This window comes from Capricornis sumatraensis, chromosome 6 (assembly GCF_032405125.1).
Source record: "Capricornis sumatraensis isolate serow.1 chromosome 6, serow.2, whole genome shotgun sequence".
NCBI classification, from domain to species: domain Eukaryota; kingdom Metazoa; phylum Chordata; class Mammalia; order Artiodactyla; family Bovidae; genus Capricornis; species Capricornis sumatraensis.
In genome coordinates this window covers 78,485,753-78,511,585 of record NC_091074.1, presented here as the reverse complement: position 1 = coordinate 78,511,585, position 25,833 = coordinate 78,485,753, and the positions used below count along the sequence as shown (strand labels likewise).

The 25,833-nt window shown below is 50.1% G+C and overlaps 2 protein-coding genes across 3 annotated transcripts; both read right to left on the bottom strand.

Annotated features, from left to right (window-relative positions):
- Positions 1-630: 630 nt before the first annotated feature.
- On the bottom strand, positions 631-5,628 carry FGF17 (fibroblast growth factor 17). Of its 2 annotated transcripts, none has more exons than XM_068974467.1 (5): positions 5,594-5,628; positions 5,390-5,426; positions 2,235-2,412; positions 1,960-2,066; positions 631-924 (listed from the first exon to the last, which is right to left on the bottom strand). In XM_068974467.1, exons 1-5 carry the CDS (start codon positions 5,626-5,628, stop codon positions 631-633), a joined length of 651 nt encoding a protein of 216 aa, XP_068830568.1. The 2 variants fall into 2 exon arrangements, with proteins under 2 accessions (XP_068830568.1, XP_068830569.1); XM_068974468.1 differs by having other exon boundaries at positions 2,235-2,379.
- A 7,215-nt stretch (positions 5,629-12,843) lies between these two features.
- On the bottom strand, positions 12,844-25,418 carry NPM2 (nucleophosmin/nucleoplasmin 2). The gene is given in 6 exon segments (XM_068974623.1): positions 12,844-12,882; positions 13,016-13,167; positions 14,237-14,354; positions 24,833-24,958; positions 25,130-25,215; positions 25,361-25,418. Coding segments are annotated over 6 exon segments (579 nt in total).
- Positions 25,419-25,833: the final 415 nt, after the last annotated feature.

Genomic DNA, 25,833 nt, shown 5'->3' with positions numbered 1-25,833 from the left:
ACCTGTCGCACCACGCCCGGGCCTGTGCGCTCTCGGAGAGGAGTTTGTCCCAGTTTGTCCCCAGTTCAGTTTTGCAGTTCTCCCGCGCCCCTTCAGATAACCTGTTTGCAAGAAAATGGTTTTATTCCGGGGCTGGGAGTTGAGGGATTGGGGGTGCAGGCCTGGGTAGTGGAATGTGAAGAATGGCCAGAGCTCTTTTTTATTTTTTTTCTCTTTTTTTTTTTTTTCTGAAACCAAAACAAAAGTCCCTTCCTACCGTCTGGCCAGGAAGAATTCGGAGGCTGGGGGCAGACTGAGGGAAATGGGGAGGAGAATTTGAGGAACCTTGAATCCGCTGACTTTCCCATTCGGTTCAGGGAGACTTGAGTTTTCTACCTTCCTTCCTGGGGGCCCGCCCCACCCTCAGGGAAGACTCCAGCGTGAGGCCCCGGGGAGCCGCCCTGGTTAGTGGCAGTCCTGCCCCTTTCCAGCGGGGGTGGGGTGGGGGTTGTGTGGCTGTGATGCTCGGTGGTCCTCAGCATCCCCCTTCGGGGCTCTGGCTCCCCGGCCCCCACCCCAGCCCAGTCTTTGGATTAGGAAGGGAGGGGAACGGGAAAGCCCGAGAGCGAGGAGCGGCGTCCCCGGTCCCGACTACGTCAGGGGCTGTGGCCTCCGCGTGCGCTTGGTCCGGCGGGTGGGGGCCGAGCCCACGAACTCGAACTGTTTCTGCCTCTCGGCGTGGTTGGGGAAAGGCAGCTGGCCCTGGTAGAGGCGCTTGATGAAGTGAGCTTCTCGCTGGTTCTGGCGGCTGCGGGAGGCCTGACGGGGCCGGCCCTGCCGTGTGAAGGCCATGAACCAGCCCTCGTGCCGGGCATTCTGGAAGGCCGTGTAATTGTTCTCCAGCACAATCTCGGTGAACACGCAGTCTTTGCTCTTCCCGCTGGGCTGCCGGGGGGTAGGAAGGAGAAAAGGGGAGTTTGTCTGCCCACCTTGGCTGGCGTGTCTGCCTTATGGGCCTGTGTTATAGGACCAGGGAGGGAACCACAGAGACTGGGAGCCCAAGAATGTCTGCCTGGTGAGGTGGGCACTCTTGATGGAGAGGCAAAGGTGGAGGGAGGAACAAACTTTGAGGAAGTCGGATCTGAACTTAAACACAACCTTGTCCTTTAAGTTGTACACCTCGAGCTAGGTATGTAGCCAGATTGAGCCTTGGTTTATCCAGCTGGGGGTAATGATCAGGGTAACTATGCAGTTCAGTGCACACTCAGTGGGCACTCATTAAGCAGAACAGTCCTCCATCTGGGTGAATGGTGTTGCTGGGCGGAGGGAGGGTAGGCAACAGTGTGATGGAAAGAAGGGGTAAATGTATGTAAAACACCAGGCATCCACCCATCTGGCTCTATAGATAATCTTGACACTATGCCCATTTTACAGATGAGAAGACTGAGACTTGACAAAAATAAGCAAATATTTGAGAACAGCCAGAATCAGAATGCAGGATGGGCTGATGCAAAAGGAAGTGGAATTCTCCCTGCACAACTCTGGACCCACCATTGCAGAGAGTGACTAGCGGTTACACTAGTAAGTGGTTAGTATGAATTTTGCGCCACTTGGAGCCTGTGGACTCCACTTACCTTGGGCGGGGGTTAAGAGGGGAACTTCTGGCCTTCTCAACACTGATCAGCCCTTAGCCCTCAACACGAGGGCTGGCACGTGATGTAGGTGCTAAAATTCTTCCTCACTATACTGAGAAATTACCCCATAAACCAGAGCCAAGGATCCTTATGGATCAGCCAGTGTTCTCAGAGGACTTTTAGACCCACAGGGACTAAAGGGGTCAGAGAGAGGCTGAATGGTGGGGTGAGAGAAGTCACAGTTCTGGGTGGGGCCCGGCAGAGGGTGGTGGGATGCTGCAGGACCCGGCCTGCCCTCACCCCAGGAAGACGACTCATTTGTTACTCCCTGTCCCCCAGGCCTCACCTTTCCGATGAGCTTGCCCCTCTTATTCATACAGATGTATTTCTCACTCTCAGCCCCCTTGATGCGCACCCGGCTTCCAAATGTGTCCGTCTCCACTATGAGCTTGGCTGTGGGGAGGGGGAGAAACCTCCGTCCATTGGGGCTGCCAGCCCAGGGGTGCAGCGGGGGGCCTGACCTCTGAGTTTGGGTGGGGGTGAGGGGCATGGGGAGGCCCTTGGATCATGTGAGGCCAGACAGGGGTGTGGGGATGGCCTCCCATGAGGGCTGGGTCTCACCAAACTTGTTGCCGTCCTCGGCGGTGGCGGAGATGCGACGCCCAGTGACCTGCACGTGCTTGCCGCTGGTCCGGCTGTAGAGCTGGTACTCACGGATCTGCCGCCGGCTCAGCTGGTCAGTCATGGCGCCCTGGTCCCTCACGTACTGGTTAAAATTAGGAGACGGGTGATTCTCCCCCTTTGCGGTTACCAAGGGAAAAATAGTGTCAATTTGCTTTGGGTGACACCACCGCAGGTCCATCCGGGGGAGGGGTGCGGAGGTGAGTGTGGTGAGGGCAGGTCATTTGCCCTGTGAAGTAGGGGGGGTGGGGGAAGGGGGCACCTGGCCGTGCCCTTCCCAGGCCAGTGTGTGAGCTAGTCATCATGATCTCTTGGCTCCTCGTCTGCCCTGGAGCAGAGGACCGGTAGCTGCCCAGGCTTGAGGGACACTTGGGGACACAGTTCAGGTCTGGAATGGTGACCCTAGGAGCTGGAAGGAAGCTTCAAGCTGGTGCTATATGATCTCCATGATCTAGGGAGGAGGTGCATGGCGCCACACAGCTGATGACAGACCCCTGCTCTGCCTCTAGGATGGGAGCTTGTCCCTTCTCCAAAATGCCAGGGGCTTGGTTCTGTTAGCCAGGGTGACCAGATGTCTCCCCAGTCCTCTGCACAGCCCAAGCCTAGCACATGCACACACATAGATGTGTGCACGCTCACACACATGTATGTGCACACACAGCAGCTGGTCTATGGACCATTGTGGGGGCACTAAGACTCTTCTCTGTAGCTCCTGCAGGGCCCCTGGAGGCATTTCTTTACACCTCTTTACACTGCTAACCAAGAACTCCTGAGCTCACGCCCATCTCCTCTGCCACTCCCCCTGGGTGCTCAGGGCCCTCAGAGAAGCCATTGCCCCATCCAGCATTCCTCCCCGCTCTAGGGTTGAGCGGCCTCCCTCTTGGAAGAAGTGGAGAGGTACTACCAGCGGGGGCCCAGGGGCTGTTCTGGGAGGTGGGAGGCCGCCTGCCCGCGCCACAGAGGCTCATGGCCAGTCGGGGGTGATGCTGCCTCCCACTGCTTCCCCAGCGGGGAAAGGGGCTGTTGCCACCATGCATTGTGCTCCATACAAAGCCAGGACAAGTGCCTTCTCCAGCATGGTCTCTCCTTATCCATCTGCAGCGCTGAACGGGAAAGAAGCAGACCACTTCCTGCCTGCTCACTCTCTGGCAAGGTGCACACCTGGATGACATTTCCCAGCTGCTGGTGACAGCTCCAGCTCTAGCTCTAAAATGTTTCTCCACATGGATCCTGCTGGCCTGTGCTGGGACAGCCTTTCCATGCCCCAGATTCCTGAGTCCACCTTGATCCCAGCTCAATTGCAGCCATCTGGACAGAGCTAGACCCCCCAGCCCCAGCATCTGTAAGGGGCCTGTGTCTCCTGAAGGGAGGGGTAGGAAGTATCAGCTTGGAGGAAGTGGGAGGTGAGGGAGCAGCTCCAGGCTGACAGTGGAACCTGCGGAACCTGGAACCTGCGCAGGGTTAACCCTTCATGTGTGTGTGTGTCACTGCCCAAGGCGGACCCCAGCTCCTTAAAACCCCGGGAGTGTTGCCATAACCCCATCCCGTGGGAGCAGGGTCTGCTCATCCCACTTCTCCATGGCCCTGAGAAAACCTAAGGCCAGCATTTGGGGTGGGGGACCTGCCTCCGTGCCAGGGGGAGGGGGTCCGGCCCGTCCCCAGCCCCAGCCTCCTGGCCCAGGTTCAGACCCTCCGCCCCTCTTGGCGGGCAGCCTCCTCCTGTCTGTCTGTTCCAGGTCAGGAGCAGAGAGGGGGCCCCCTCTCCCAAACCCCCTCCTCTCCCCATCCCCCTTCTAGCCCTGTACAAAAGCAGCCCCACGCCCCCCCACAGCCCACAGCCCACAAGTCGCTCTCCCCGCGGGACCTGGCCTGTCCCTTTCATGTTCCCGCTGCGGGGTGGGGGTTGTGGGGGACCTCCCCTTCCCCTGCTGCAGACAGCTGCTTGTCAGACGGCTCCTCAAGCATGGCTGTGGTCCGGCCTGCTGGCCCCCCCACCAAGGGGGGCGAGGGGGCACTTCAAGGGGGAAAGGACAGCTTTGCCACCTTCCTGGAGTCCTGAATGGGGCCTCAGCCAGGCCATAAACGCCTTGGCCAGCCGCACCATTGTGCTAATTCCCCCTCCTGAACAGGTTGGGCCCACCCCCAGCCCCCTCCTGGCCGGGCTGGGGGCTTTCTTCTTGCTCTCCCTGGATGTGTGAAGCAAAAGGCCTGGAACGGGGGCTAGAGCAAAAGGGGGAAGGAAAAGGGGGGGTGTCTCTCTCTCCCACCCCCCCACCGCTTCAAAGGCAGCCCCTTTCCCTCGCTCAGAGAAAAGGCATTTACCTTCAAAAAAAGTCCCCACTGGCTATGAAGAGAAGCCGGCCTCTGGCCTGGGAAAGCCAAGCGATGTCTCCCCAGAGCGGTTCTGGACCAGTGCATTTTAATAGCTGCACTTTTATGGAGAATCACAAAAAGGGACCAAGCCTCGCACGGGGGGCTGAGGCTGGGGGGGAGGCTGACTTGGGGTTGGGGGCTGTGGAGAAGCAAACCCTTGAATCTTGTCCCATACAAACCTCTGGGCTTGACCTCATTGCCCTATAGGTAAGGAGTCGCCCGCCCTGGCTGGGCATTCTGAGTGCCCACGAGATGCCCCCCAGGACTATGACTGGCAGGATATCTGTGTTGGTGGGAGTGGGGTGGGGTGCAGGGTGCACACAGGTGGTTTTGCATGGAAACCTGTCCTTTCTCGGGAACTTGCAAGTATTGATACAAGCCTCACCTGAGCCATCACCTCCGCCCTCTTTCGACCACTGCCGGGCTCCATCCCTCAGGCTTGGCTGCCCCTGTGCATTTAGCCTTGGGGGGAACCCAGTGTGGAGGGATGGAGGGAGCAGAAGAGACCCCAGGGGAACTGGGCTGAAATGAAAATGTCTGTCAATCCCCAAATCTCCTACCCCATGCCATCCCAGCCCCACAAACCTCAGAGTCTTCTGCACCGCGGAAGAGGCCAGGATACGCTTCTGTCCACCGAAACGAGACTGCACCCCCACCCCTGCATTGGTAGGGTGAGAGAGATGGGGAAAAGCTAGGTGGGGGTCGGGGGGATGCCCACCTACCTGAGTTTGACAGCAGAGAATCAGCAGCTGCAGGCACCTGTGTGGGAGACAAGGTGGACCTGGTTGTGGGTGCCGGAACAGCCAGCCAAAGGGCACACCAGGTGCCCACCTCGTGGTCCTTGTGGCAGTCCCGGGACCATTAAGTCTGCCCCCCGAGGCTGGAAATGGCAACAAGACAGCGGGGTCCTACAGCAGTGCACTTACAGTGTGAGGTTGGGCAGCAAGCGGGCGGCTCCCATTGCCGGAGAGATTTCTTGGGGCTGTTTGCCCTCCTGCCCCCAAAGTCAGGAGCAGATGTGGGCAGTCCCCAGGGGCAGAGTCCCAGAGAAGCCAAGGTCTCTTCAAGCCACAGGTTTTCAGTGAAGAGGAGAGGGAGGGGAGGAGGAGAGAGGGGCGGAGGGGGGAGGGGGAGGAGGGTATAATTGGGAGACTGAGGTGTGAGGAGTCCACCTTCCCAGCCAGTGAGACTGCAAAGCGCAGCCACTGGCGGGGCGCTGCCAGCCTCTGGCAGGGCTACCCAAGCGCAGAGGATGGAGCTGCTGGGGGCTTTGGATCAGGAAGACAGGCTCCCGTGTTGTTCCAGACCCTCAAGGACCTCAACGACAGGGTCCCTCCTTCTCTCTCCTCCTCCTGGCCCACCTCCCCAAGGGTGAGCTGCAGGTATCAATCAGTCCAGGCCTGGGGTCGCTGATTCTGGCTCTCTGGGTGTAAATTACCAGGAGCAGCCTTAAAAGGAGGAACCTCCCTCCAGGGGGCAGGAGGTGGGCTTGGCTAGGCGCTTCCACTGCCTCTGTCACCCCTTGCTCCCCCTATCTGCTGTCTGACCACCAGGAAGGAGGGGTTAAGGCTCTCCTGACTAGCAGCAAATAGGGGGTGCTCCAGCTTGGGAGCCAGGGGCAGGGAGACCGCTCAGCTGGGGCTTTGGGTGGATCCCCTGGAGGAAAGCAGGCATCAGCCGTTTGCCTCTGGGTCTCCGCGATTTCCTCTGAGAGATGGGCACAGTGATGCCTCAGGATGTTGGAGGACCCAGTGAGATTGTCACGCTTAAGCAGAAGCCAGAGATATATCTTCTGGGCCCCACTTGGCATTCCCCCCAGGCCAGCAGCCATCTCTAGTGCCTCTGGGAGCTGAGAGGAGCCTGGGGCCTCCTCCTCTTGTACCCCAGCAGCTGTCTGGGATAAAGTGCCCAGCAACCTCCCAGTGGTCCCACACTGCCCGGTACCATGCCAAGTATCACCCCATTCTGCAGGCGAGAAAACTGAGGCACACCGATAGGTCATTTGTTCAGGATCACCCAGCTAGTCCCTGGTGGCTCAGATGGTGAAGAATCTGCCTGCACTGCAGGATACCCATGTTCAATCCCTGGGTTGGGAAGATCCTCTGAAGAAGGAAATGGCAACTCACTCCAGTATTCTTGCTTGGGAAATCCCGTGGATAGAAGAGCTCAGTGGGCTACAGTTCATGGGGTCTCAGAGTCAGACATGACTGAGCGACTAACACACATTCACATAGCCATCTAGCAAATGATGTGGTCAGGTTTCCAAAGTCCCTGCTCTTTCTCCTCCACTGTGCATTCTTTCTACTGTGTCCACGCCCTCCCGGCCCAGCACAGCACCCATTCAACATGACCCAATATCCCTGGTCCTGGAAGCTGATGAGCATGGACTCTACACCAGGGTTCCTTCCCTGCAGAAGGTGGCTGATGGTGGCTGTGGGAGGGGGCTAGTGCTTAGGGGGCATCTCTGAGGGAAGCTCACACTTCAGCTCTAGGCTCCCTGGAGGTCATAGTGCCCCCAGCTTGGGAAGAGAAGGGGAAGTGCTGGCTGGGGATTTATTTACCTAAAGAGATGAGGCAAAGGGAGAAACTCTCACCTTCAGGCCTCCTTCTCACCTTCCTGAGCTGGAACAATCCACAAAGTTGTCTGCCACCCCTCCCCACCCACCAACAACCAGGGACACCTCCGGGTCCAACTCCATGCTCACTCCCAGCTCCACCCCAGGTGCCCCGCTGGGAGCTCAAGGGTGAGTTGAGCCTGAGCTGGCCTGGGGGGTGCAGCATTGGCCCTGGCCCTGATCTTTGTAACTATGTGCCCGAGTTGGAAGCAGTCAGCATGCATGCTTGCATGCTCAGTCACCTCAGTCGTGCCCAACTCTTTGCGACCATATGGACTGTAGCCTGCACAACTCCTTGGTCCATAAGATTCTCCAGGCTGGAGAGGATTACTGGAGAGGGTTGCCATATTCTCCTCCAGGGGATCTTCCCCCCACCCACCCAGGGATGGAACCCATGTCTCTTATGTCTCCTGCATTGGGAGGCGGGCTGTTTACCAATTGTGCCACCTGGGAAGCCCCGGATGCAATCGGAAAGAATGTCAAAACTGGAAGGGATCTTAGGAGATTCTTCACCTGGTCCCACCTCCTCATTTGCCAGCAAGGTCCAGAGAGGGTCTCCCAGCTAGTTAGCAGCGCAGTTGGGACAAGGTACCAACAATGGTCCCCCTGGTTATTTCCATTTTCCACATTGGCACCATCACTAGGGGCCCCATTTAAACTCTGTCTCTCCCATGGCAAGGTCCTGATTCTAACTCTCCACTGTGATTGGTGCCGGCTCCCTCTATGGAAGCCATGTCCTCATCCTTACCTGCTCTTACTCCCTGGAAGAGTATTAAGAGCTACCTTCTTCTGACCTCAATCCCTAGGACTCACAGGTAAGAGCAGAGAGGCTTAAACTTGGGGTCTGGGGTGATGGGGTAAGCTCGGGGAATGGAAGGCAGTGAGGAGAGGCAGGTGTGAGGAGTTCCATCCAGGTCCAAGGTCTCTGAGCCAGAGAGCCTGGTTCCTGTCAGTGGGGGAAGGGCCTGCTCTAACTGGCCAGCCCCCAGCCCAGCCTGGGTCTCCATGGTAACAGATGCCCGCTGTCAAGCTTGGCTTTGGGGCTCAGCCAGGGGGCTGGTGCCAGGGACTCTGGGGCACTGCTGGGTAGCCTGTTTGTGCTCTTCATCCCTTCCTATTCTGCACCTGCAGGCCTGGTTTCTGACTCTGTTTGCTTCTTTACCCTGTGGGAACCCTAGTGATGGGCCCCAAGTGAGGAATGTTTCAGACCTGGCCTCTGAATTTTATCCTCCTTCCCTGGCCCAGGTCCTCCCAGGCTGTGTGACCTGTGGCAAGTTCCTTCACCTCTCTGGTCTCAGCTTCCTAATTTTTCAAAAGGAAATGGCCACAAGTGACGATGTCAAAACTACCATCCAATCACATCAGCTAAGAGGAAGGACACTTCCTGCAAAGGGTCAAGAGCTACAGGAATGAGGGAGAGAGAGGCAGAGACCCTCTTATGTAGTCCATCCTCAGTCTACCTAAACTGTGACTTTCTCCCCTGATATGAGGGAGCTGGGAGGGGGCAGAAGGGTAGAGTTCATTAACATTTATGGGGGGTGGCAGGAGGTGCTAAGGGGAGTGAGAAGTAGCCTGGGCCCTGGTGGTTAATCCCATCCCCTAGTGCCAAGTTCAACACCACCCCCCCCCCCCCCCCCAGCGGGGACGTCTCACGCCTGCCTCTAGCAGCCCAGCTTGTGCAGACAGGCGGCCACCTGCAGGCCTGCCACTTGTCACCACCTGCTCGACCTCAGCCCACCCCTTTCCTGTTGACAAACAGAAGAGGTTGGGCCGAGGAAGGGTGAAGGGCAAAGGCCTCTGCCCCAGTGCGGATCCCCCCATCTTTGCTATTTGATCCCCACCACCAGCCAGCACGTGGAAATCAAATATCAGCAGTCTAGCTGTTGACTGCCTGTGGCTGAGTCAGAGGAAAGGAGAACAACAGGGCGCTTGCCTGAGGCTGGAGCAGCGAAGAAGGCCCTGAGGGGAACATAGGCTTTGCTATAACTGAGCTCTGGAGCTGCCCGTCCTGGGCAAGAAGATCACACACGGACTCAACTCTAACCCCTGCTCTCAGTTTGAGACTTCCCAATGCCCTCCAACTTTCATGTCTCCCTCTCACCCACAGGGTGGTTAAAAACAGGGCCAGACTATCTGAGCCTGAATCCTGGCTGTGTGACTTTGGGGCAAGTTGTTTAACCTTTCTGTACCTCACTTTCCACATCTGAGAAATGGGGCTAATAATACCCTCCTCTGGGCAGAGTCATGAGGATTAAAGGCATGAATCCATTGAAGGCACTCAGAGCAGTGCCCAGAACAGTGTCATCACCGCAATCACATCAGCCTTCTTTCTGCCCGTATCTCTGTGCTTGTTCTGCCTCAGGCCCTTTGCACCCTCTGCTCCTGGGAATGTCCTTCTGCCAGCTCCACACGTAGCCATCATCCCTTTCCTGTCCATGCTCTCCTTTGAGGCACCTTCTCAGATCTAACTGAACAGCCTACCCCGCCATTGAAATTAGCCTATTCTACTTCCTCCACCGTGCTCGATGGTCATTGAAATTACGTTGTTGGCTCTTTGTTTCTACTAGACCTGGGCCACTTGAAGGAATTTGTCTTGCCCGCCCCGTATCTTGGTGGCATGAGGCCACAGTCAGTGCCAGCTGCCTACCTGAAGCCAGACCTGACGTCCCTTGTCACTCTGGGTGACTGAGGTCAGTGCCGTGTCCTCCCTTGTTAAAAGGCAGGACAAAACTCACATCTGCCTCATGGGGTGTAGAAAGCAGAAGCAAGAACGCCAGCCCTGGACTTCCCTGGCGGTACAGTGAATAAGAATCTGCCTGCCAATGCCGGGGACATGGGTTTGATTCCTGGTCTGGGAAGATCCCACGTGCTGCAGAGCAGCTAAGCCCATGTGTCACAACTACTGAGCCTGTGCTCTAGGACCTGTGACCCACAACTACTGAAGCATACGTGCCTTAGGGCCCATGCTCTGCACCAAGAGAAGCCACCGAAGTGAGAAGCCCGAGCAGGGCAACTAGAGAGGAGCCTCCACTGGCTGCAACCAGGGAAAAGTCCGTACAGCAATGAACACCCACCCAGCACGGCCAAAAGAACCCAAAAAGCGCCAGCCCTGCCCACCTCTACCTCTTTCTGGCATCAAGAGAAGCTGAATAGGGAGACTGAAGCCTGCCTTTCTGATGCAGGTGTTCAGAGACTTCCAGCCTCCTGGAACCCATACTTGGGGGTCCTAGGGAGGGAGGGCAGGGCCAGTTCCCCATTGGTCCACTTCAGCCTGGCCAGTGGGGTGCTGATTAGAGGCAAGGAGAAGCTCAGAGAGGTTGTACAAGTAGACCCCAACGGGACAGCCACCTGCATGTCACCATGGTTGAACCTGGCCTCAAAGTGGCTCTGCAGGCTGCTGGGAGCAGAAGCCCAGAGCCAGGCAATGAGTCATTCACCCCCCTTCCAATCCTCTGTTGGCCTCAAGCCAGCAATTTACTGAGCCCTGTTCTTGTGGCTCTGGCTGCTGCCCTCAGGGAATGCTAGCCTGGGAGTTGAAAGTGTTCACTGCCCACCTTCTGGAAGAGACCTTCTATAGGCTTCAGGAAGCCTGCCTGTCTCCCCACTTGGGAGGTTCCCTTAAAGGTACAGACTGACACAGCCCTTCGCCCTGTGAGGAGCTCCCCCCAAAAAGGATGCAGACCTGGGAGAGCAGGTCTAGGCTGGGCTCGAGATGCAGGCTGGCCCCTTCCTGCTTGGGGGGGTGGGGGTGCGCAGCTATCACCCCTCAGTTGTGTATCTTGGACAGCCAGGCCCTGCCAGAAGGGAGTGTGGATGCAGGAAGACCCACACCAGCTCTAGTTCCTTCTCTCAAAGCTAGGGAAGGGGCTGAGACACTTGGTTCCTCCCCCCAAAGGTGGGAATGGGGGTGATGCCAGGGAAAGAGAGGAAGGTAAAGAGCAGAACATAGCTGGCTGGCGTGGGCATGCCCTGGTGTGCTGGCACAAGGTCTCCCTCTGCTGGACATGTGGGCTCATTGCGGCCGGCTAGGACAGGGAGACACCGCAGAAACAAGGTCCTAGCAAAGCAAACTTTATTGTGACTGTGAGTCAGGGCTCTTCCTGCAGCAACCGAGAGTTGGGGTGAGAGGCTCTTGCATTGCGCCCCCCATCATGTCCATCACATTCAGACTCAGCACGGTGGTCTCATGGGTTCTCCCTTGGTCACTGCAACCAGGCGCTCCTGGCTCCTTATCTCTTTTTAACGTCCTGGCTTTTTAGGTCTGGGTGTGGATTTGGCATATGAGAGAAGAGAGGCTCCAGTGTCCCACCCTCTCCCCATCCTAGCGCCTTCCCAGAGAGCATCCCCACTTCCCCAGGAGGACGGCCTCTTAGCAATACTCACTTTCCAGCAGGGCTCCCTTTAAGATGGTGTCTGGAATGGGGTGGGGTTGGACAAGGAGCGGGAATACAGATTAGAGAGAGACTCAGCTCCATGCCCATAGCCCCAGGCCCCGTACTAGAGCCCAGGCTGCAGAGTTGAGCCCTGGACACTAACAGGAAGCAGGGACTGTGATTTAGAGGTTCACTTCTCCACCTGTCACCTGCCAGGAACCAACTCTCTATTTTTTTAAATTATTTTTTGTCTGTGGCACAAAGCATGCAGGATCTCAGTTCCCCAACCAGGGATCAAACCTGTGCTCCCTGCAGTGGAAGAATGGGGTCTTAACCATTGGACCCTCAATGCAAGTTCCTGACTCTTCAAAACAAGATTTTTTTTTTCTTAAACTTCTATCTGCTTTATTTGTGTATAAGACATAAATATTTTTCTCATCATAAAAGATGTTAACCACCTTGCATAAAATATAGCAAATAGAGATGAGAATATACTACCTATAATTTTCTTTACCTCCTACCAATATTAACATTTTTTTTCCCTTCAGAACTTTTTTGTTTGTTCTGAAAACATGTGAAATAAAATGAAAATAATATCCTGTTCTCTGAATTCCATAAACACTTTTCAGGTTGCTATATTCTTCGTGGGCATTATGTTGCATTCCATTGAGAAGACATGACAGTTTAAGCAGTTGTTACATAGATGGATGTTAGAATGCTTCCATTTTATACTATTATTAGAATAATGAAGTGATAAGTTTCTTAGTGCATATGTTGTTTAGTTGCTAAGTTGTGTTGGACTCTTTGTGACCCCATAGACTGTAGACCTCCAGATCCTCTGTCCGTGGGATTTCCCAGGCAAGAATACTGGAGTGGGTTGCTATTTCCTTCTCCAGGGGATCTTTCCGACCCAGGGATCGAACTCGAATCTCCTGCATTGGCAGGCAGAGCCACCTGGGAATAATTTCCCCCATATTTCAGATGGGGTTCTTTAGGAACAGCCATAAGTGGAATGAAATCAGAAGAACTGCTTAATCCTTTCAAAAAGGCTCTGCCAACCGACAGTAGCAGCCCACTGTGTCCCCTCGTACCACACACCTGCACACACGTGTAGCATTCTCTTTCAAGCACTATGTATCTCAATTAAAAGTGATACTAACTGTCGGCTAATTTAATAGATGGAAAGAGTTACCTTACTGCCTCGTCTTTTTTTTCCACCTTTTTTTCCTGGAAACCAACACAAGCATTAGGGGGAGTCTGGCCGAGGCCAGGGCCAGAGAAGACGGGCTGAGCATTTGGCAGGGGGTGCCTGGAGCCCCTGCCCAGGTTTCTGGGGAGTCCTGGGGCAACCCTCCCTCACCTTGCCAGCACTTGTCTGCTTCTGGGGTGCCAGCCTTTTCACTTGTTTGACGGGCGTCTCCTCCAGGAACATATCAATATCTTCGTCATCGTCATCATCTTCCTCCTCCTCCAGGTCATCCTCCTCCTCTTCCACTTCCTCCCAGGATCCATCTGAAATGTCAGCGATGGCATGGGAGATGGGGCAGGGCCTCGGGGCTCGGGGACCTCTGCCCAGCTCCTCTTCCCAGATCTCCCAGTTTTGAGAGTGGGAAGCATTTGCCTGCCCACCTCCCGCAGACACTCTCTGGCCTCCCTGACAAAGTGCAGCTTAAGTGGGTGAGGCTGAGGCCGTGGCAGGAGGGTGGGGGAACAGGGTGAGGTACAGCTCTGGTGGCAGGAAGGGGATGCGGGAAGGAGCACGTGAGAGGAGGAGGGGGAAGGTGGGGACACAGCAGCCAAGGGGCTCAGGCCTGATCCTGAGGGAGGCGGAACCTGCCTGGGGTTTGGAGCAGGAGAGAACCCTGATGAAAGCAGCACCACTGGACAGAGAAGAAGGCGGTTAAAGGGACCTGACGAGCACAGCCATCTGCCGGGGACCATGGCACTGCTACAGCTCCATGTTGGGTTGGCCAAAAAGTTCGTTTGGGTTTTTCCATAACAGCATACAGAAAACCTGAAGGAACTTCTGGCCAACCCAATACTTCCCAGGTGGCTCAGTGGTAAAGAATCTGCCTGCCAATGCAGGAGAGGTGAGTTTGCTCCTTGGGTTGGGACAATCCCTAGAGAAGGAAATGGCAACCCACTCCAGTATTCTTGCCTGGAGAATCTCATGGACAGAGGAGCCTGCTGGGCTTTGTCCATGGGGTCACGAAAAGTCAGACACAACTCAGGGACTGACCAATAATACTTCATAGCAGGTAATGTTTAAATGTGTGCTGCTACCAGGAATTATGTTAAGTGCTTTTGCTGAATATGGGATGTATTCCTTACAGCTAGTCTTGGAAGATGAAACCAAGTATACCCCCACCCTCCCTGGTGTTACAGCTGAGGGGTCCGTGGTCCACAGAGGATGTGGTGGAGGGTAAAGGAGAACTGGGGTTAGGACCCGTGCCCACGCCTTTGGTCCAGGCTGCTGGTGATTCTGTTGCCTTGGCAACCCCTTCTAACCATTCAAGAACCTATCAAGTGTTTGAGGACCTCTTATGTCCTTGTCCCTGTGCTGGGCACTGTACTCGAAGACCTTACTAGGGTCCAAGCTTGGACTTACTGTAATGTTCCTGGCCACAGAGGAACACAGGTCCAGAGCCAGCCCGGAGCTGGAACGTGACTGGAGGGGAAAACTCCAACCCCAGAACGACCTGCAGGGGGAGATGGAGGGGCACGGGGAGGGAAGGAGAGGCCGAGGTAGGGGAGGAAGAGGGGCAGGGCGAGGGGAGGAGGGGGAGACAGGACGAGCTACTGAGACCTGGCACCTGAGACGGGGGGTGGGATGGGATGGGGGGGCTTGCCTCAGGCAGAAGTACTCAATTTATTCCCTCCCCTCCGCCACACACTTCAGGGGTTCCCTGAAACCTTCTGCACTCCCAACCCCCTGGCCTTCCCTGCTGAGGTGGACTCTGTCAGAGAAGAACATGGATCTGATCATTTCACTCCTGCCAAGATCATAGGCGGGCTTCCAAGCTGGGGGGCAGCTGTTAAACAGAGAAATCTTATAGCATGGACTGTCCTGCATCCTGTCAAATTCTCCCACTGAAGCCCCCTAACCCTTAATGTGATGGTAACTGGGGATGAAGCCTTTGAGAGGTAATCAGGGTTGGATGAGGTCATAAGGGCAGGGCCCTCATCATGAGATTAGTGCCCTTAGAAGGCTAGGCCAGAGAGCTTGCTTTCTCCCTAGGCTGTGTGAGGACACAGAAAGAAGGTGGCCACCTGCAAGCCAGGAGGAGGTCCCTGATCAAAAAGCAACCATGTGGGCATCCCCATCTCAGACTTCTAGTCTCCAGAGATGTGAGAAAGAAATGTCTGCTGTTTAAACCACTTACTCTAGTATTTTGTGATTGTGGCCAAGCTGACTAAAGCACTGATGGATGAGAAAAGCAGATGCAAAGTTATAGTTTCGCTATTGTCTTAAAGGGCTCCCCTGATGGCTCATATAGTAAAGAATCCACCTGCAGGAGACCAGGTGGGAAAAGCCTCTGGAGAAGGGAATGGCTACCCACCAGAATTCTGGAGAATTCCATGGACAGAGGAGCCTGGCAGGTTATAGTCCATGGGATCACAAAGAGTCGGACACGACTGAGTGACTAAGCACAGCACAGTACTGTATTGATTTTCTTTCTACTTTTCCAAAGTTTGCAAATTTTCTAGAGTAACAACAATGATACTTAAGTTCCTTGAGTTCTTACTAGGTGCCAGGCCCCATGCTAAGCATTTTACCTCATCTATCTTATTTAAATTTTCACAAGGAGCCCACAAAGGAGGTGCTATTACTTTACAGAGAAGGACGTTGAGGCTTGGAGAAATTAGAGTTCCTATTTCAGACAGGGAGCAGATAAGTGAAAACAAACTCTGCAGCCATAAACACCTAGAAATGGTAGACAAAATGTAATTTGATGTTTTTACTGCTTGCCTGAACAGTAAGACAGAAAAGAGGCTCCCCGTGGTCAGAAAGAGCAGCCCTTGCAGGGGCTGATGCCGCAGCAGAAGGGATGATGTCTTCCTTGGTGGTCAAGTGGTCAAGAATCCACCTCGCAATGCAAGGGACACTGGTTCCATCCCTGGTTCAGGAAGATCCCACATGCCACAGAGCAACTAAGCCCCATGCTGATCCTGTGCTCTAGAGCCCACCAGTGGCAACAAGAGAAGCCACTACAATGAGAAGCCTGAACACCACGGCAAAGAGCAGCCACCTCCATTCACCACAACTAGAGAAAGCCTGCGCTCAGGAAAGATGACCCAGCACAGCCCCCCAAAGAAGAAAATGTCCTTGGGCTGTGACACTCATGTGGACAGGAGACAAACGGCTTGGGCTCAAGAGGGGAGCTGTAACGCAGCCCCTCATGCAGGCTGGGACCCTCAAATGGCTACATCTCAGCAAAGGATTGAGGAGAGTGGACTGAAGGACCCCAACCCATCCAACCAGGAATGACCCACCCTCAAAGGAGGGAAGCAAGAACTCCCGTGTGAGATAACAGAGCCTCTTGTGAGAGGCCAAGAGCTGCGGTTGTCCCTCTCACTTACACAGAGTGAATTTACTTGGTGGTGACTGCCAAGTTAAGGGAACTGCATAAAACCCCCCAGGCTTGTGAGATATCTGGGGCAAATAGCAGATGCAAATGAAAGCAGTCTTTCAGGAGACTGAGTTCTTTTCATGCAGAATTCTTTCAGAAAACAGAACCAAACCCAACCAGAAGATGAGTTCACCATCTAAAATTACAAAACACACAAGGAACAACACTGCTGGAAGTACCAGACGGAAACAGAAGGGCGCAGCCTAGTACAATCATGAATCTGAGAAAGGAGAATAACAACCTAAGCAACCAATATAAATATAAAATAGGAATATATTTACATAAATGTAAAACAGGAATCAGAACCATAAGAACAAGATATTAACGAAAATAAAAAGAACCAAAAGCAGCTTCTAGACATCAAAAACGTAAGCACTGAAATACCGCAGGGCAGCGGTGGAGACACAGAGAGAACAGACTGTGGACACGGTGGGGGAAGCAGAGGGTGGGGCGAGTTGAGGGAGCAGCATTGACACTTACACTTACATTACCATATATGCGAAACAGATAGCCGGTGGGAATTTGCTGTATCGCTGCTGCTAACTTGCTTCAGTCGGGTCCAACTCTATGCGACCCCATAGACGGCAGCCCACCAGGCTGCCCCATCCCTGGGACTCTCAATGCATGAAAGTGAAAAGTGAAAGTGAAGTCGCTCAGTCGTGTCCGACTCCTAGCGACCCCATGGAGTGCAGGCACAGGGAGCTCAAATCTGGTGCTCTGTGACAACCTAGAGGGGTAGAATGGGAGGGAGGTGGGAGGAAAGTTCCAGAGGGAGGGGACAGAAGTATACCTATGGCTGATTCATGTTAATGTATGGCAGAAACCAACACAATACTATAAAGTAATTATCCTCCAATTAAAAATAAATTTAAATAAAAAAACATATGCATTGAAATCAAGTGAACAAATGGTTAAAAAGCAGAGTGAACCAGCTGATAGAAGAATTGATAAGCTGGAGAAGTGCTGGGTAGAAACTACCCAGTATGCAGCAGAGAGAGAGAGAGAGAGAGAGAGAGAGAGACGGATAAAACATGAAGATTCGAACATGGTGGACAGATGAGAGGGTCCATTGTACATCCAGTCAGAGTTAGGGACTGGAGAGGATGGAGTCAGTGTTCCAAGAAATAACAACCAAGAGTTCTTCAGAAACAATCCAAGACAGATCCTCAGCCATGAACGGGTACATAAAAATGAACCCACACCTGAACATACCACAGTGAAATGACAGAGAAGAAGAGAAACGATCTTAACATCAGCTAGAGAGGACACATCTTCAAAAAAGAAACGATAGAAAGACTGAGGATCTCAACAGCAACATCAGAAATCAGAAGAATGGAATCACATTGTCAACGTTTTAATGGTACCCGGGAAGCAAAATAATTATCAGACAATACAGACTTTGTGGTGTTGGAGGAGACTCTTGAGAGTCCCTTGCACAGCATGGAGATTAAACCAGTCAATCCTAAAGGAAACCGACCCTGAATATTGATTGGAAGGACTGATACTGAAGCTCCAATACTTTGACCACCTGATGCAAAGAGCCGACTCTTTGGAAAAGACCTTGATGCTGGGAAAGATTCAGGACAAGAGGAGAAGGGATGGCAGAGGATGAGATGATTAGATAACATCACTGACTCAATGGACGTGAGTTTGAGCAAAGTCAGGACGACAGTGAAGGATAGGGAAGCCTGACATGCTGCAGTCCATGGAGTGGCAGAATTGGACATGATTTAGCAACTGAGCAACAACAACAATACAGGCTTCAATTCAATGAGCATTTTAGGGATAAAGAAGATCACCACATAAAGAAAAGAATTAGATAAGGAAGATATTTACAATTATACAAGGAAGGTAACAATTTTACAAGAAAGATAAACCTGTAAATTATATCCATCAATATAGTCTGGACATACATAAAACTACAGTACAGTAATCAAGACAGTGTGATATTAGAGGGATAGACACAGATCAAGAGAACATAAGACCTAGAAATAGAGCCACACAAATACTTGCAACCTTTTTGACAAAAGTGCAAAATCAATGAAATGGAAGAAGCTTTTCTGACAAATGGAGCTGGAGCAATTGAACGTCCACAGGCAAAGAAATGAACCTTCACCTAAACCTCATGGCATATGTGACCGTGATCATGGACTAAAGTGTAAAATGTAAAACTGTAAGACTTTTGGACAAAAAGCATAGAAAACCTTCCTGATCTCAAACTAGGTAAAGCATTCTTAGACTTAACATCAAAAGTCATAAAAGGAAAAATTGATACAATGGACCCTATCAAAATTAAAAACTTTTGTTCTGTAAAAGTTCACGTGAAGAGGATGAAAAGAAAGCTATAACTTGGGGAGAAAATATTTGCAAGCCATGTATTTGACAAATGATTAGGGTCTACAGTATGTAAAGAATTAGCAAAACTCAACAGTAACAATGCAATTAGAAAGTGAACAAAAGACATGACCATTTAACTGAACATACAGATGGCAAAAACTGCATGAAAAGATGTTCAACGTCATTAGCCATCAGGGAGATGCAAATTAAAAGCACAGTGAGACATAACTACATACATATTGCATGCTAAGTCGCTTCAGTTGTATCTGACTCTGTGCAAACTTATGGACTGTAGCCCACCAAGCTCTTCCATCCATGAGATTCTCCAGGCAAGAATACTGGAGTGGGTTGCCATGCCCTTCTCCTGGGGATCTTTCCAACCCCGGGATCTGAACCCATGTCTCTCATGTCTCCTGCACTGGCAGGCAGGTTCTTTACCACTAGTGCCACCTGGGAAGCTCACATATTGGGATGGTTAAAATAAGAGCTAGTGACAACAAGAATGTCAGTCAGGATGCAGAGAAACTCAGCCACTCATGCATTGCTGGTAGAAATGCAAAATGGTACAGTCACTTTATAAAACAATTAGGCAGTTTTAAGAAACTAAATGTGCACCCACCCTATATGACCCAGCAATTGCACTCCTGGACATTTATCCCAGGAAAAATTGAAACTTAGGCTTATACAAGAACCTATATACAAACATTCATAGAATCTTTAAGAGCCCCAAACTGGAATCAGACTAGTTTTTCCACAGATGATTGGTTGAGCTGTGGTACTTCTGTGCCATGGAATACCAGTCAGCAATAAAAAACACAAACACAACTTGAATGAATCTCCAGGGAATATGCTGAGCAGTGGGGATGGGGGTTACTCAACCCAGTTCCTAAGAAGTTACGTATGTCTGATTATATTTCAATGACCATATTTTAGAAATGGGGGACAGACTGGTGGTTGCCAGGATTTGAGGGTGGGTGAGGAAACAGGAGACAGGTGAGTGGTTATAAAGGGAAAACATGCAGGATCTCTGGGCTGTTGAAACTTGGCTATGATATCTGTATCTTGGCTACGATAGTGGATATAAAACTTAGGTGAGGGCTTCCCTGGTGACTTAGTGGTAAAGAGTCCTTCCTGACAATGCAGAAGACACAGGTTCAATCCCTGGTCCAGGAAGATCCCACATGCTGCACAGCAACTAAGCCTGTGGGCCACAACTATTGAGCCTGTGCTCTACAGCCCAAGAACTGACCTACCTAGGGTAAAGCCTGTGCACCCTAGGCTTCTCTGCAACAAGAGAAGCCACTGCAATGAGAAGCTGGTGTGCCACTACTAGAGAGCAACCCCCACTCGCTGCAACTGGAGAAGAGCCCGTGCAGCAACAAAGACCCAGTGCAGCCAAAATAACAGATAAAATTAAAAAAAGAAACTTAGGTGATAAAGTAGTACAGAACAATACCTATGCGTTGTATCAATGTCAATATCTTGGCTTTGATATTATATTACAGTTTTGTAAAATGTTACCACTGGAGAAAACTAGGCAAAATATACAGGGATCTCCCAGTATCTTTTCTTATAAATGCATGTGAATCTATAATTATCTAACAATTTTTTTCAATTAAAGAATAAGCATATACAAAGTAAACAAAATTATGAGAAGAATCTATTGAAACTTTACAATCACAGTAGGAAGTTTTAACACATTTCTTTTGGTAATCAACAGATTAGGGAGAAAAAATATATATAGATTTGACTATATAAGCTTGATTTAATGGACATACATATAATCCTATAATACTACCTTGTAGTAAGCCACATATCAAGTTTCAAATACCACAGAATGTATATATATACATATCTTTGGGAATTAAAAATTCTAAGTAACTCATGCATCAAATAAGAAATTGAAACTGGGGGGAATTCCCTGGCAGTCCAGTGGTTAAGACTCCATGCTTCCACTGCAGGGGGCGTGGGTTTGATCTCTGGTCAGGGAACTAAGATCCTGAAAGTTTTGAGGCATGGGCAAAACAAACAAAAAAACCCAACAAAACAAAAAAGAATCATAATGGAAATCAGAAAACATTTAAAATAAAATAGTGAAAATATAACAAAACACAAATTAAACGATGCAGTTAAAAAATCTTCAGAGGGACATTTATAATATTCAAAATAAACAAAATGTACTTGGAAAAAATAAGCTAGAACATAAATGAACTAAATAGCTAACTCAGGTAGTAAGAAAAAGGAACAAAGCAAACCAAAAATCAGGTAACCAGAGAAATTAATAAAATAGAAAATAAGGAAGCAATAGAAAACATCAACAAAATCAAAAGCTTGTTCTTTGAAAACAAAAGAAAGGCTGATACCCAGTGATCGAAACGAAGGGAAAAAAGGAAAGATGATAAGCACTACTAAGAGTTTTAAAAAGAGGAATATAATAACAGATATAGTCGAGATGAAACAGTTGAAAAAATTTCCCATTGTCCTCTAGCTTGCATTACTTGGAGATATCTACTCACATCCTTGTCTTCGTTCCCCTGCGTGAAATGCCTTTTTTAACTCTGGCTGCTTTTAAGATTTTCTCCTTATCACTGATTTGGAACAATTTGATTATAAGACACACTGAGTTTCATAGAATTTCTTAGGTCTGTGGATTTATCATCTAATTAGATGAAAAGACACTAATGAAATTAATGGCAAATTAGGTACTGCGCAAGAAAAGAAAAATGACATTGAATAAATAAAGACTATCCAAAATGAAATACACAGGAAAAATACTTTAAGACAGAGTAAAATGAAGTGTGGGGCAGGTATTGATAATTGGACTCCTCAGTAGAGATGAGAGAGGAGATGGAACAGAAAAAAAAATATTCGAAGAAATAATGCTCAAGTTTGCAAATGCTCTAAAAGTCAGATGATCAAAGTATAAAAAAACAAAAGGTAAAACTCAATTATGTGTTATAGAAAAGAAATCAAATTTATACATACAGATACAGAGGTTTCAGTAAAATAACAAAATAAAATAGGAAAAATACACAAACACTAATACAAAGAGAGCTAGACTGACTATATTAATCAGACTAAATAGACTTCAAAATGTTTGTCAGGGAAAAAGGGAACATTTCATAATGATAAATGGATCAATTAACCAAAAGGATTTAATAATCTTAGAAACACAGTATTTATTACGATGTACCTAACAAAAGAGCTTCAAAATACATGGAGCAAAACTGATAACCAAAAAGAGAAATAGAGAAAAGATACAATGATTGTTGAAGTTTTCAATATTCCTCTTTCAGTGACTAAGAGAGCAAGTGGACAGAAAATGAGTGAGGATTAAAAGGCTCACACAAAATCATCAACCAACATGAAATAATCAACATTTACATCGTAATATACCCAACCACAGGAGAACACATGTTCTTCAAGTATAAATAAAATATTCACCAAGACAATATATTAGGGGCCATAAAATAAGTCACAACCCTATTTAGATGGAAATCGAATAATGTATATTTTCATACCACAATCAAATTAAAATAGAAATCAAGTAAACAGTGAATAATGGAAAATCTCTAATTATTTGGAAATTAAAAAGCAAACATACTTCTAAGTACCCCAGGGAGTGAAGAATAAAACTAGAAAATAATTTGAACTAAATTAAAATGAATATTCTTAGCAAAATTGGAAGGATGAAGCCAGAAAGATGTTCAGAAGGAAATCATAGCATGAAATGCTTATATCCAAAAAAGGTCTAAAAAATAATATAAGATTCATAATGAATAATATGATTATGCTGTAAGAAACTAGAAAAAGATCAAATTAAAACAAAAATAAGCAGAAGAAAGAAATTAACAACAGATAGATTAAATACAAAAGTGGATAAACAATAGAGAAAGACTGATGAAGCCAAGATCTGGTTCTTGAAAAAGACTGATACAACTGTTAAACCTAACATAGCGTATCTACAAAAATCTTTTATCTGTCTGAATGGTAAAATACTGAATACTTGCCCTCTGGAAAAAGGCAAGGATAGTCCTGCTCTTACCACTTTTATTCATCATTGTACTTGCTGTCCTAGTCAGTGAAATAAGACAAGAAAAAGAAATGCCAGGTATAGAGATTAAAAAATGAAGATGTTAAACTGCTTTTATTCACAGATGGCATGAATAAGAACATAGCAAATTCGGTGGCATTAATAAAGAGCTGTTAGGACTAATATGCAAATTTAGCAAGGTCAGTTAGTACAAAAGCCACCTATATAACTATATGCTAGTACTGAACAATAATAAAAATTTAAAATACCATTTCTGAACCTACAGCTAGCATCATACTCAATGGAGAAGAGGAGAGCATTTCCTCTAAGATCAGGAACAAGACAAGGATGCCCACTCTCACCACTTTTATTCAATATAGTTTCTGAAGTCCTAGCTATGGCTACTCAAAGGTTTTCTAAATAGCTATTTACTGGGAGGATATCAGATTTGGGGATGGGGGAAGATGTCATACATAAAAATTAAGAATTTGGATTTAGTAGGTTAAGTTTGTAATATCTGTTGAAGTGAAGTGTTAGTTGCTCAGTTGTGCCGAGCTCTTTGCGACCCCATGGACTGTAGCCCACTAGGCTCCTCTATCCATGGGATTTTCCCAGGCAAGAACAGTGGAGTGGGTGGCTATTTCCTTCTCTAGGAGATCTTCCGGACTCAGGAATCAAACCCAGGTCTCCTGCATTGCAGGCAGATTCTTTACCGGCTGACCCACCAGGGATAACTGTTAGATAATTGTTAACGTATTGAGTTGGACAGAGTATCTGGAGCACAAGAGAGACTGGGTTTACAGGATAAATTTCCAAGTCTTCATTTGTATAGGTGGTCTGCAAAACTGTGGGAATGGATCGATCTAGGGAGATCTTGTTGATAAGAGAAAAAAATAGGTTTAAGGGCACTTTTACACATCAACCTCCCAGATCTTTAAGGGCAGATAATCCTGGTCTTCAGATCACTGTTGTCCACAGAGAAGAAGGGAACACTTTATGCCTCGGTTCATAAGGCTAATATGCTTTGACATCCAAATAAGATAATTTATTACACGCCAAGGTCACTTATGAGTATGTAAGTTTTAAAAAAGTGTCTTATTAACACAGCAAATCTAGAAGTTTATAATACAATCAGTAATGTTCATCTCAGGAACGCAAAGTTGGTTTAATATTATTCTATTACTATGATTTACCACATTAACAGATTAAAGGAGAGAGAGCCCGTGATCATATGAATAGAAACACTTTCAATAACCAATCGTGATTAAAAAGAAGAAATGTCAATTTTTCAAAATAGAGTAGGATTAGACAGAGAGTTTCTTAACCTGACAAAGGGTATCTACCACATACTTGATACTGAATGGAGAAATGTAAGCAGCATTCCTTTTTAAAGGAATGAAACAAGGATATCTACCATTATCATTTTATCCATTATTATACTGGAGGTCCTAGCCCGTGTACTGGATTAAAAAAGACAAATACAAAAACTGCCATTATTCACAAAGATCTACACAGAAAACTCAAATGACTAGAAGTGAGGATTTCTGGATACACAGTCTGGATACACAAGCAGTGTGTAAATTACCAACAGTATACGGTCACCAGCAGTAAACAGCTGAAAAATGGGATTTGAAGAAAAGTTATTTAACTTGCCCAAAGTCACACAACTAGCGAAGAGTGGACTCGAGTTCCCTGGCTGTCCAGTGGTTAGGGCTCAATGCGCACCGCTCCCCTCTCCCCCACAAAACGCAGTGGACTAGGATGGAAACCTGGCTCCCTGCTCCCGGGTCCAGGCTTTTAGTGGGGGGCTACACGCCTCTCTAGGGCTTTCCAGGTGGCTCATTGGTATAGAATTCGCCTGCCAATGCAGGAGACACAAGTTTGATCCCTGGGTTGGGAAGATGCCCTGAAGAAGGAAATGGCAACCCACTCCAGTATTCTTGCCTGGGAATTCCTGTGGACAGAGGAACCTGGTGGGCTACATACAGTCCATGGGGTCACAGAGTGGGACACGATTTAGCGACTAAACAACAAAAAATATTTCTCTGGGGCACCAGCCGCACGTCTGTAGGAGCCTGTACAACACCTTTGTGTCTGTCTGCACACGAGGGGTGAGGCCTGAGCAGGGCCTCCGCGGGCTGGAGCCAGGGTTTCCTAGGCCCTCAGGGAAGCTCACCATGGGGAGGACCGAGGCCCGAAGCGAGGCCAGGGTGAGGGGCCTCCTCTTCTTGTCCTCCTGGCTTGCCGAGGGCAGGATCTCCACGACGTTCACCTCTTCTTTGGCTTTCTCACCCAGGGAAATCTGAGGGGGGTGGAAAAAGGGACAGGGAGCGTCCTCACCCCCAGGGCGCGGGCGGAGGAGGGAAGCCTGGCTCCAGGTGTGGGGACCAGGCAATGCCACCTGCTCCTGCGTGTCTGGCCAAGTTCCTCCCTGCCCCACCCTTTCTCCCCTCCTCGGAAGAGCGGTACCCACCGTACTCAGCAACAGCACACAGTCCTGCTTCCCCACCTTTTGGGGTTTGAAGGTCCAAGTCGGCCTCTCCTGGTTTAGCTCACAGCCTTCGAAGGGACAGGGAGACAGAGGGCCGAGGGAGGGCTCCAGAGAGGCGTCCTCTCTCTCCCTCCAGCCCTCTCTCTTCCCCCAGAGACGTTCCCCGCCACCAGGACACCCGCTGCTCCGAGGACACCCTGGGGCCTCACTCACCCCAGAGCAGGCTTAGTGTCTCCTTTTCGGAGGTGCTACTGATGGCACTGCGATTCATGATGCGGGCGGGGGCCGAGCAGCTGCCGAGGAAAGGCCCATTACAATCCCCTGGCTGGAGACCCCGCGCGGAGCGCCCCGGGCGGAAGGGTTGCCCCGCTGGCCCTCCCAGCGCCGCGAGGTGTAGCGCCCGGCACCCGCGGGGAAGGCGGCTCGGTGCCCGGCCTCAGGTCCACCCTACCCTGGGACTCAGCCCTCTCGCAACCTCTCCTCCACCTCACCGTCCCTAACTCCGCTCACTTCATCGGCTCCTCCTCGGATCGCTTCCCTCTCGGGCTTCCTTACTCCGGCCTTATCGCGGCTTCACCTGAGGGCCCGGCCGCCCACAGCGGGTCGTTATGAAGCCTGGGAAGGGGCCACGGGAGGGGTCTAATCAGCCCCCATCCCGTTCTTCCACTCTTTCCTCCCCTTGGCGC